This window comes from Nyctereutes procyonoides, unplaced genomic scaffold, assembly GCF_905146905.1.
Source record: "Nyctereutes procyonoides isolate TBG_1078 unplaced genomic scaffold, NYPRO_anot_genome, whole genome shotgun sequence".
NCBI classification, from domain to species: domain Eukaryota; kingdom Metazoa; phylum Chordata; class Mammalia; order Carnivora; family Canidae; genus Nyctereutes; species Nyctereutes procyonoides.
In genome coordinates, this window is record NW_026575146.1 from 69,143,208 (window position 1) to 69,155,393 (window position 12,186).

General features: G+C 58.1%; 1 protein-coding gene across 4 annotated transcripts; it reads right to left on the bottom strand.

Annotated features, from left to right (window-relative positions):
• Positions 1-860: 860 nt before the first annotated feature.
• Positions 861-11,493, bottom strand: EPS8L1 (EPS8 like 1). 4 transcript variants are annotated; one of them, XM_055311310.1, is made up of 20 exons: positions 11,256-11,491; positions 10,703-10,757; positions 9,266-9,306; positions 8,955-9,013; positions 8,209-8,370; positions 7,753-7,902; positions 7,176-7,258; positions 6,535-6,769; positions 6,064-6,190; positions 5,785-5,854; positions 5,591-5,693; positions 5,338-5,486; positions 4,698-4,839; positions 4,555-4,583; positions 2,574-2,694; positions 2,353-2,484; positions 2,067-2,172; positions 1,759-1,895; positions 1,263-1,395; positions 861-1,189 (listed from the first exon to the last, which is right to left on the bottom strand). In XM_055311310.1, the coding sequence occupies exons 2-20, from the start codon at positions 10,717-10,719 to the stop codon at positions 1,125-1,127; spliced, it is 2,061 nt and encodes a 686-aa protein (XP_055167285.1). In that variant the 5' UTR covers positions 10,720-10,757; positions 11,256-11,491; the 3' UTR covers positions 861-1,124. The 4 variants fall into 4 exon arrangements, with proteins under 4 accessions (XP_055167285.1, XP_055167283.1, XP_055167284.1 ...); XM_055311308.1 differs by having other exon boundaries at positions 1,721-1,895; positions 11,256-11,490; XM_055311309.1 differs by having other exon boundaries at positions 1,721-1,895; positions 5,591-5,665; positions 5,766-5,854; positions 11,256-11,488.
• Positions 11,494-12,186: the final 693 nt, after the last annotated feature.

Sequence of the window (12,186 nt, forward strand, 5' to 3'; positions counted from 1 at the left end):
AGTAGCCTGCACGTCCTGACAGGCTGGACTGTGGTGCAGTAGGGCTTGGGCCTGCCTTCAAGCTTGGAGCCTAGACTTTAACTGGTGGGTCATGAGGAGGTCATGGGGAGGCAGGAGAGGTATGAGGGGGCACAGGGGGCTGAGTCAGAACTCCGGCCTGCCCATGGCTGGCTGATCTCATCTGATGGTGGAGAGCATCATGGGGTGGCTTACATAGATAGTAAAAGGGCCTTCTTCCTGTGGTCAGGTGGCATCCAGTCTGAGGGCAAGATCTAGAGAAACCAGTCCTGAACCAGCCTCGCTCCCTCTGGACAATGGGAAAAGGAGCTGGCTGTTCTCTAGCTGGGAAACTTCCTTTAGGCAGGCACCTGGCAGGAGAGGAATGGCTAGGAAGCCTGTGGCATATTCAGGGGGCAGCTACTTCTTTGCGGTTGGACTCCTGGCAGCTGGTAGGGGATGAGGGTAGGCTTTGCCAGGTAGAAAGTCACTGTTCCAGCCAGCAGAAAACATCAAAACCCCAATGGTTGAGGGGGTTTGAGGGGTTTGGGGGGTTTGCATGGAGTTGGGGGAGGGGAGGAGATTGGGGCTCTGGGGGCCGTGGGGAGCCAGGGAAGGAGACTGGAATGGACTGGAAGACAGACTGCTGGCTGGGGGGTGGGGTGGGGTAGGGTGGTGGAAGCTGGAGATGGGGCCCTGGGGAGGAGAGGAGGATTTAGGGCAAGACACCAAAAAAGGTTGGGACATATAGACTCCTTTTCCTCCTGAGGCTCTAGCGGGGCGAGGGGCAGGTTCCTGGGCTCCCTGGTGGCCCAGTAGAGAAGGGACAGCAGTTGACAAGCCTGCTAAGAGGAGGCTCTGTATAGACTGAGGAGGCTGTTTATAGACTGGGCAGCGGATCACAATGCACAGGGCACCCACATGCGGCCCTTCCTCCCACTCACGGCCAATCCTCTCACTCAGGAGACTCTACAGAGACAGGGGAGACCGGAGCCGGAACACTTCCGCAGCATCACGAGGGGTCTACTTCCGTGGGCGGGGGCAGTCCGCAGAGTCCTTTCTCCTACAGGCTGCCTTGAAACATTCAGCAAAGCAGCCAGGGAGGTCAAATAACCTCTGTTTCCAGGTCACCTTCCACCTTCTTCTTTTGCTTCTCCATCACCGCCTCCAACTCTGACACTTTCTCTTTGTCCTGGAGGGCCGGGTGGAAATGAGAAGTCTGGCCTCTGCCCCGGGGCGCCCTCCCAGGCCCAGGCCCGGCTCACCTCCAGCAGTGCTCGCTGCACTGTGACCTGGCTGTACACGCGTGCCCCCTCCTCGGGGCTCACCGCCTGCAGCTCCTCCTTCTGCAGCGAGAAAAGCTGCGCGCCAGTCAGCACGCCCAGCGCCTCCACGGTCCTGCGGGATGTGGGGCGGGGGCGCATCAGGTCCCCGAGCCAATTACATCACTGCTGCCTAACCGTCTGCCTAATCAGAGCGGCATTCCGGCGCTCCCGGGGAAGGCGCAGGAATCCTTGGCCCCCCCCCCCCCCCCCCCCCCCCCCCCCCCCGCCAGTGCGCCACGGGAGGAGGCGGGGTGTGTGCGCCCTGCTTTCTCACGAAGACTCCGCCTGGACACATGTGCCAGGCACTGCAACCAGGTAGACCCTCTCTGTAGGCCAGCCCGGGTCCCCCAGGTTCCAGTCAGACCACATCCACATCTCCCTGCCCGCCCGGCACGCACCCCAAGCGGAATCCTTTGGCCTGCAGCCAGGTGCGGACCTCAGAGGTGTCCGAGTGCGGGCTGAGCTGCGGCTCCGGGGCGCGGGGACCCGGGGCTGCGCGGCTGGGGCCCGGGCGGCCCTGGGCTAAGCGCGCCTGCAGCTCCTCCTTGACAAACAGCATCTGGGAGAATTTCTCTGCAGGGGGGAGGGAGGAGGGACCGGGAGGGAGCGCGGATTCAGGACGAACAGATCACCAGCGTCTCCAGCGTCTTCACGATGGCTGGGGAGTCTATTTACTCTCTTTGAGCCTTGGTTCCCCTGACTGGACAAGGACGGCTCCCTCAAGGGGCTGCCCCCACCACTCACCCTTCTCTCTGGGGTCCATGTTGAAGCTATCACAACTGTCCCAGGGGGGCCGAGAGGAGCCCGGTCCTGGGGCCGGTGCTGGTGGGGGAGGAGGAGCGCCATCCTCCTAGTAGGGGAGTCAGAGGAGCACCCGGGTTAGAGAGAGGATGGAGTCCCCGCCCCTCCCCCTTCCAGAGGTCAGTTCCTGAGCCCCCCACCCCCCCTACCTCCTCTGTCAGTGCCCTTGCCCTTGGCACCTGACTCTCACCGCCCTCCTTCCCTAAGACAGGAGTCTGTCCTGGCTCACCAGGCTGCAGGAGGCGCTTTGGCTGCAGCTTCCCTGAAGCCCTGAGTGGGGAGTCAGTATATTATAGGGAACATATCCTTCCTGCCCTTGCTGGTCTCGAACCTTCCACCACTTGCGCCTGTCATCCAGGACCTGAGGGAGGGAGGGAGAGGAGGGTTCACAGCCTGTGTCTGCAGCTAGGGCTGGGTCCCTGTAGCCCCTTGGCCCTCCACCCCTCTAACCTCCAACACATCCCGCTGCTTGACTGATAGCTCGCTGCTGTTGCGGGCCTGGAAGTCATAATTACACAGTACCCACTTCCCCTCCGGCTCCTGCTGGGGCTCAGCCTCTGGCTGTTGGTGACTGTGGAGGAGAATGAGGGTTGGGGATAAGGAGGCAGCCGGGCTCACTGCTCTGGACAGTAGGGTACTGGTGTGAGCTGGAGTTAGAGCAAAGCAGGGGTCAAGGCAGGGGGGGGGCCCAGGTTAATAATGTTAATAGAGACTTGAAATCAGAATAACAACTTGAATGCATTTTGTTCCTTATGTACCTGGCACCATGCTTTAAGCACATGATAGGAGTACTAACATCACTTACATCTTATAGATGAGAACATTTATAAGGCTCAGAGACAGAAAATCACTTGTTCCAGATCATATAGCCAGAGGCAGCTATTTATTGAGCATCTACTGTATACTTTTCTAAGCTCAGGCTTAGAAAACCCATAGTTACCGTATAAACAACATTTAACGTATAGTTACCTTATATAGCATGTAGTAGGTGCCAGCTCCCATTCAAAGACTTACACATATTGGCTAATCTGATTTTTGCCACAACCCTTGGTATAACCATGAGTTTGGACTCCCATCCCCACTCCTGTCCTTTCTTGATTCATTCCCGAATCTATTATTTTCTATTTTACAGGTGAGGAAGTGGAAGAACAGGGATGTTACATGGCATGATGACGTAAAGTTCACAGAGCAAGAAAGAGGCATGGCCAGACTGAGACCCAGGCGGTCTGGCGCCAGAGACCATGTCCCGAGTAATCTGGTCTATGGTGCCCGGCGCTGGATGTGAACCTGAGCTCTACCATGGCAGCTCTTAACTGCTCGCCTGTAGAACCTCAGACTTCTAACTCTTCCAAGAGGGGATTATTATTATTCTCAATGTCTCTGCAAAGAACTGGAGGCTCAGAGAAGGGAAGTTAAAAGCTGGGGATGTCAAGCCCAAGAATCAGAAGCTTGGAGGGTGGGTTCTGCAAGACCAGGCAGCTGAAGGGAAGGGGAGCAAGATTTTGGCTCTGGTCCCCTGATAAGAGGGACCTCAGCCCGGATCAGGCCTACCTGTGCATAGGAGAGGGGGGCTCTTCAGGGCCGCAGCGCCCCCTGTGTGGGGCTGGCAGCTCCCAGCATGCTGTCCCTGCTGAGACTCTTCCTGGGGCCCTCACTCAGACCCCCCTTCTGTTCCTCCAGCTTGGCTGCTTTGTTTTCCTCTTACCCCACGGAGCTTCCCTCACATCTGCCCTCAACTTGCTCAAGGACCGTAGTGTCCTGGTGTTTCCATGCCCCTTCTTCCCCAGGACCCCAAGAGTCCATGCCCCCATTACTTTTTGGTGTCATGAACTCAGGATTCCAGGTCTCAAGCCATCATTTCCCGAACCTTTAACCTCTGAAGGCTATCAGTATCACACTCAGCAGGAATTGAGACAGTTGCTTTAGAGCCTTGGGATAGTAAGGGTCCAGTCTTTCAGGGGCCCAGAAATACTATCTCTTCCCAACTTTCCCAGAAACTTGTCCCTTGGCTCTTGAAGGCTCAGTAAGGCCCCAAAGCACCACACTTGAGCTCTACCTCAAAACCCAAATGCCCAAGCCCCCAGTCTCTTCCCTCTAACTTCTGGGGCTCTGTCCTCTTAAAGACCCACACAGGGAGCTCTCCTGGCCATGGGAACTCAAACTGCCTTCTCCCAGCCTCTCAGACTTTACCTACTCCCAGCCCCTTCCCCCCTCAGACTCCCAAGTCTGGGTCCTGCCCCCTCCCCCCTCCCTCCTCCCCCCTCCCCCCTCTCCCAGCCCCCAGCCCTCACTGGTCACCACCTCACCCACCTGGGAAGAGCCGGGAAGTCAGAAGGAAAGACAGAAAAAAGGAGTGGAGTCAGCGCCAGGAGCCCCCAGGACGCACCCCCTCCTCGACCCCACCTGTCCCACCTGGGGCCCCGACACTCACCCATTGACAGCGACCTGGGGGGCACTTTGCTGCAGGAGATGAGAGCAGCAGCTTAGGCAGGGCCAGACTTCCTGGTCCCAGCCCCACTGTGTTACCTGGGGGAGGAGTTTGTTCCTCCCGGGGAAGAGAAGCTCTAGCCTCACCTGCTGGCGTTGCCGCTCATGCTGTAGCTGTTTCTCTACCGAGTCCTCCCAGGCGCGGCCGTGTGGGTCGGTGGCCGGGGGCTCCCAGCCGCTGGAGAACTCAGGGCTGTATGGAGGTCCCTCCTTGGGGGACAGCTCCAGTCTGCAGCCGAGGGGCCGAGGGCTCAGGGTTGCCAGTCTGCCCCAGGCCCCAGTACCACCTTTACTTCCCCAGCCCCTAGGCTAGGTGCTTCTGACCTCTCTGCTTTTTGCCAAGCCCCTCTAAGTTCCACCCCGACATCAACTATATTTGTAAATATACTGATTTTGCTCTAATGCTGTGTCCAGCCTCTGAATCACCTCTGATTCTTCCACACCCATCCTGCCTCCTTCTGCTAAGTCTGGCTCCGCTCATATCCCTGGAGGCTCGCAGCCTGCAAGCGTATCTCCACCCCCTTCCCCAATCCACAGCCAGTCTTTTCCTAGGCTGTACCCCCTTTTCTAAGGCCAGCCTTTCTTTCCAGTCTGAAACCTCTCCTCCACACCGTCTACTCGTCTCTCCAGTGGCATCCTAGCAGTCACCCTAGCTTCTTCAATTGCTTGGGGTTGTACCCTCTAGCGAAGCCCAGTGGCTGCCCTTCCCTGCCTGCCAGCCCCTCACCCCGGGCGGGTCCATGAGTCCCCCAGCGAGGTCCAGAGCGCATTTTCACGGGGGGTGAGGTTGTCCCGCAGCAGTGCCACCGCCTCAGACGTCAGATGCGGCCGCCGCACATCACTTGCAAATCGGGGGCCGCCCGATGTGTCCACAATCTGCCAGGGGTGCAGGAGTGGACACCCCATCAAGCCCACCAAGGTCAAACCTCAATTTCTCCCACTGCAGGGGCCACCGGAGGGCGGAGGGAGGGGTGGCTCACCAATTGCAGAGGTCCGAACAGGAAATGCAGCAGCTCTGGGGAGGAAGGGTTGGCGATGTTTCCACGCAGTCTGGCCTGTGGAGCCGGGGAGGTGCTGGCCTTACTGAGTGCATGGACGACGGGTCAGGCTTGCTACGCCCCCGCCCCACGCTGGCCCCACCCCACGCATTCTCACCAGCAGGCTGAAGGCGTACTTGATTTTCTGAAGCACGTCAGTGTATTCGGCCTCTGAGGGCGGCTTGGCCCGTAGGGTCAGGAGACCTTCTGCAGGTAAGGGACGCAGGTGCAGTGTCGGGGACGCAGGTGCAGTGTCGGGGACACAGAGACAGCGCCAGTCAGACAGACAGAGGCCCAGTGAGGTCCCCAGGGATGGGGAGTCAGAGCTGGCAAGGGGGTGTGTGGAGGGACCCTAGGGAGAGCGAGGATATTTGGGAGGGACTGGATGTTCAGGATTCCCTTCGGGAGCCTCTCACCCCCAGCTGCCCGGCGCCGGGTCCTGCGGCCACGCTCCCGGTGCTCCAGCACCCGGGCTGCCTCTGCTGACTTCTGCAGCTTCGAGACGAAACTCTCCACATCGTCGAACACGTGGTTCAGGATGTCCTGGTGGGGGTCAGAGCGAGGGACAGCGTGGGGGACAGCGTGGGGGACAGTGTGGGGGACGGAGCCGGAGGACAGAACCGGAGGACAGAGCACGGGTCAGAGCAGGGGGACTCAGGGATGTGGAGTCCTGGCCCCGCATCACCCCCAAAACCCGCAGCCAAGGGCCCTGATATCCTCCCAGGCCAGGCCATTCCCTCTGCTGCCGGCCGGGTCCTCATATTCCAGTCACCGCCAGCCACACCCCCAGAAGTCTGACACTCCCACACCCCATCAAGCCCCACCCCCTGAAGCTGGGACTCTCCACCGCCGGCCCCGCCTCCATGCCTTGGCCCCGCCCCCCTCACCACGTCCCGCTCTGCCTGCAGACTGGCCAGGTCCGGGGAGGCTGGGTTGGCGTTCACTGAGGTCCCTTCCTGCCCGGGTCTCTGGGGCTCCTCCACCTCGGGGATGGGCCCCGCCCGGGGTCGCCCCCGGCCCGCCTCCCCTACGCTGATGACGGCGCGGACCGAAGGGCTGCGCTGCAGCGGAGGGGTCTCGGCCGCCGGTGAGGGGTGGCGCTGCAACTCCTCTTGCGTGGCCCTGTGGTGGGACAAAGGGGGACAGCTTGAGTCCACCGGGGGACAGGGCAGGGGATAAAGTCGGTCTTAAAACGGAGACACTGCGGCCCAGCGGAGTCAGACCCAGGGGAGGAAAAAACCGGAGATATGGGGAAGGGGAACACCTCTCCAGAGGGAAACTGAGGCCCGAAGGAGGAGAAACAGAGGACCAGAATTAGGAAAAGTGGTCTTGGAGATCGGGTGCAGATGTCTGGGGTACGGCAGGACTCGAACCAGGCTGTTTGGCTTCAAAACTTGTGCTGTTCTAGGGTAGGGGCATCAGCTCATTGTCCGAAGGAGAGGGGACGGAGGCCCAGAGAGGGGAGGCTGGTCTCCCAGACACCCCACCCAGCCTCTCTTCTCCCCTGCTTCCAGCCCAGCGCCCTTACCTGAGCGCTGCGGGCCTGCGCTCCCCGCGGCCAGACCGGTAGTCGTACAGAGCCCCCTGGACGTCTTCTCGGATCAGCTCCGCCTGCCAATCATGTCATCAGGCCAGGCCCCCACTCCCCACCTACCTCTGGCCACGGTCCTCCCAAGGATCGATTTCTGGGCTGGGCGCCAGAACCCCTCCAGTCAGCGCTCAGGCTCACGGTGCCCATGCACCTCCACCCTCTGAACTCACACCCTCACCCTACTTCTGCCCCTGCCCTGGGCCTCGACCCCATGCCCAGAGGCCGGGTCCTGATGTGGCCTTGTCCCTAGACCATACTCGCCTCTGGTTGTGGCTGCTCCCAGACCCTCTGCCCCATGTGCTGTTACGTCCCCCCCGGGCCCTTAGTCTCGCCCTTCACCAGGTCAGTCCTGACCTCAAAACCCCTTTCCCTTCCCGAATTTCTCTCCAGGCCCCGCCTCCTCCGGTGACCAGACCCACCTCTGCCCCAGGCCCCGCCTAGCTCTAGCTTCGCTCCGGGAACCCACAGGGTCTCAGCCCTGTCCCCGGGGGCTCCCCTGACCAGGCCCGCTCACCCCTAGACGCAAGCCCTGGAAGAAGTGCACGTCCGGCTGCGTGCGCTCAGGCTCCTGGCACACGAGCAGCAGCAGCGAGCGGCTCCGGCCCGGCAGCGTCACCACGTCGCAGCGCACGATGGCCCCCAGCGGGTACGACTCCAACTCCTCCTGCAGGGTGGGATGGCGGGTAAACTGAGGCCTGGAACCAGTGGTACTAAAATGGTGACAGCAGTGACAGCTCGTACGCTGGCACTGCATAGGAAACCCTGCGAGGTTAGGGGGTTAAGGATAACACCCCTGTTTAATAGGGGAGACTAATAATACTCAAAAAGGGGGTGGAGATCTCTTGCCAAAGTTCCCAAAGGAAGGACATGTAGAGGCCAATATTCACACTCAGACGTCCCGAGGGTCAAGCTCTCCATGCCCCCGCTCACTCAGGCCAGCTGCACTTTCCACCCACGTGTCCCCTGGCACCTTGGAGATGGGGTCAAGCAGCGTGACATGGTCCGGAGACACGCGCAGCAGCATCTCTTGGGCCCAGACGCGGCCCTGATTGTCCATGACAGCCAGCTTCCGGGAGGCATCCTCCACAGTGTGCACGCCATCCTCTTCACCCAGGCAGAATGTCACCAGGTGCTGGCACGGTGGTGCCGAGAAAGCAGTGAGTCCCAGATTAATGTCAGCTGGGCTCAGCATCCCCTGGCATCAGCCTTCCAGCCTGAGACTAAACACACCTCCTTGGGAAAGCCTTCCTTATCACCTGCTCCACTTATGGGGCACCTGCTCCACCTATGGAGCCCCTGAGTTTCCTTTGTTTTGCTTTCATCGGAGTGACTAGCACTGGGGCCTGTCTTCCCAGCATGACTGGAGGCTCCTTGAAGGCATTGGTTATATCTAGTCCCTTCTAAGCACCTCTGCCTCCATTAGAGCACCTGGCACCCTTTGACCTGTACTGGTATGAGGATATGTAACATTGTCCCCATGACCTGACTGTCCAGCACAAGAGTTGGTCTGGAGGAAAACTTGGATTCAAGTGGAGTTGACTTCTACTCAATACCCACTTCTGAGCAAAGGCAGAAGCCCATCTTGCATATGACCAAACTCAGTTTCCTAGCTTCTTTCTGCTTGGAGACCCAACTGCTTTCAACACTTCCATCTTCCCAGGCCTGCTTGCCTTTCCTCCCACAAGACTCCCTGTGGCCACGCAGACCCCAACTCACATTGACTAGATACTGCGAAACATCTGCCATAACCACAGTGGAATAACGTTTCCTCTGCTCTGTGGGGGAGAAGGAGAATAATCCAGAAGACTCAGCCCCTACTGCCTCAGACCCAGGAGTCAGACCCCAGCCCCTCCTCCCTCAGACTTAGGAATCCGGACCATGGTTCCCCCTTGCCCTGGGACCTCCCCTCTCAGACCCAGGAGTCCAGGCTCCCAGCCCTTCCTCCCTCAGACCTGGGGTGCAGGCCCTCATTCCCCTCCTCCCTCAGACCCAGTTTCAGCCTGGAGTTCTCTTGCTCTGAAACTCACCATAGATTGACTTGGCACTTGGTTTGGGGGCAGCTTCTGGGCTGGATAAGGAAAAAAGAGTGAGAGAGACCTTGGGAACTGGGAGATCATGGGGATCTTGAATGCCAAGCAGAGCAGCAAAGACTTCATCGTAAGGGCAGTGGGGAACCATGGAGGGTTCTGAGCAGGGGAGGGCCGGTCCAGAGTTGGATTTTCACACAGGTAACTTTGGTACCGGGTGGTGGTAGAGTGTGTGGTTCCAGTATTGGGAGTCCCTCTGCCCACAGACCTGGCTTGGCATCCTCTGTCAATACTGTCTTGCCATAAGACCCTGGGGAGGAGACTGAATATCTCACGCCTTGGTTTCCTTTTCTCTGAGATAGGGGTTAATTATCCAATAGCCTCCATCTGGTAGAGCTGTTGGTGGATTCATGGAGAGTTGAGAGGGTTCACAGCCTCAATAACTTAACTGTCAGTGCTACGATGCAAAGGGTAGCACACAGTAGGTGCTCAGTAAATGGGGTTTTTTACAACAGCATTAGTATTTGGTGTAGACAGAGACTTATCTCCCCCTCCTACTCCCGTGGGCCAGGCTCTTCCCAGCCAAATCCTTCTCCATCTCCTGCTCCTGGCCTCTTCTTCTAAGTCAACTTCTCCAAGAATTCTACAGAAATGATGGAAATTCAGAGCTCAGGTAGGATCAGGGATGAGGGACAAGAAATACTTTGAATCAAATCTCTGCTCCTCATCCTTCTCCTGCCAGTCAGATCTCCACACAGTTTAATTACCGCTGTGCTGGGGAACTTACATGCAGCTATTCCCATGGGCCTCCGTTTGGGCTTCTCCTTGCTCACCCCAGGAGACTTGAACTTTATTAGAAACAGCCCAGAGGCACTTGGGTGGTGCAGCTGGTTAAGCATAGGACTCCTGGTTTTGGTTCAGGTCATGAGATCGAGCCCCACATAGGGCTCCAGGCTCGGTGTGGAGTCTGCTTAAAATACTCTCTCCCTCTGCCTCTTTCCCCTGTGCTCTTGCTTTTTCTCTCTGAAATTGATAAATCTTAAAAAAAATAAAGCAGCCCAGATTTGCCTGCAAAGAGTCAATATTTAATAACACGCTAACAGCCGCAGTGGCAGTTGTGAGTGGAGTACCTGCTGTGAGTCAGATAAGCCTTGTACCTTCATTATCCTGTCAGGCTCTCATATTGTCCCTCTTTCACAGAGGAGGGGCTCAGGCTCAGGTTGTTGGTTAGAGTCACACCACCCTGAGTGTTAGTGTCTGGGTTTGGACCCAGGTGTCTTGCACTGGAGCAGTAGCTCTAACATAGACCGGCAGGGAAGGAGCAGCTCAGGCTTCCTTCTCAGTGTCCAGACCTGGGCTGCCGTAAATGTCAGTTGTGGGTGCAGGGACAAGGCTAGCAGAGGTGACAGGGCAGCCTGGGGGACAGGGGACACTTACCCGGTGCTAGTGCTCATGGTGTGGAGAATGGGAGCTCCTGCCACCTGGAGGTGCCCTGGAAACCATCAAAGAGGTGAGGGACTGACCTGGCCTGAGGTATCTGTGATTTTGGCCCCTGTTCCTCCTCCCTCAGACCAGGAGTCCAGACCCCAGCCCCTTCCTCCCTCAGACCAAGAGTCCAGGCCCCCAGCCCCTCCTCCCTCTGACCAGTAGTCCAGACCCCCAGCCCCTTCTCCCTCAGACTCTGGAGTCCAGGCCCCTAGCCCCTCCTCCCTCAGACCCAGGAGTCTGGGCCCCCAGCCCCTCTTCCCTCACCTAGTATGCTGCCCCCCCAAATCTCTCAGGGATCAATGCATTTGACTCCCTAATCTATGTGTACCCCACTTTGCTTCCTCTCTCCAGTGATCCTGTGTCCCAGCCTCATCTCCTCAAGGGCCCAGGAATTCAGGCTCAGAGCTTCTGGACCCAAAGGCTCCAAGTCCCCTCAGAGAGTCATTCATCCAATTCCTCAGACACTGTGACCTCAGTATGGGGCCAATCTCCCAGCCCTTACCTCTTCAGGACTCAAGGGTTTATGTCTGCCAGCCTTCCTGGTGTCTGGACCCCAGAGTCCTGGCCGCCTGCTCCTTGGGACTCCGGACCTCCAGCCCCTCCTGGCTAGCCCCTTCCTCACCTGCCACCGTCAGGCTCTGTCTGGTGGCGGTGGCACGGAGAGGCCCAGCTCTCTGCTGTCCCCTGAGTCCAGAATGCGGAATGCCGGCCCCTCCTTCCTGCTCCCTCCAGGCCACTCCGCCTCTGCCTCCGCATACCTGAGCACTCACCTGGCACAGCCCAGCAGCGGTGGCCCTGGGCGGGGCTGGCACAGACATCCGGGCTGGGGTGCGGGGGAGCCACAAACTGTGACTGTCTCTGTCATAACAACATCAGCTCAAGGACAAGTCATCTGATGTCACACTTGTTCTCAGCGCCGACAGCTCTGCCTCAATACCCTCTTCCTTTTTTTTTTTTTTTTTTTTTTTTACTGCTGAGCCACCCGGGCTGCCCAACTCTGATTTCTTTTTTTTTAATAATAAATTTATTTTTATTAGTGTTCAATTTGCCAACATACAGAATAACACCCAGTGCTCATCCCATCAAGTGCCCCCCTCAGTGCCCATCACCCATTCATCCCCACCCCCCATCCTCCTCCCCTTCCACCACCCCTAGTTCGTTTCCCAGAGTTAGGAGTCTTTATGTTCTGTCTCCCTTTCTCAAAGAGTTAAAAATAGACTTGCCCTACCACCCAGCAATTGCACTGTTGTGGATTTACCCCAAAGATACAGAAGCAATGAAATGCCGGGACACCTGCACCCCGATGTTTATATCAAATACCCTCTTCTAAGTGGACTTATGCCTCTGGGAGGTCAGAGGTTTGACTTGTACCTGTTTGCCGTTTAAGAGTAAGAGACAGTGGTCAATGTGGAAAGGGTGGGGTGGGATTTGAT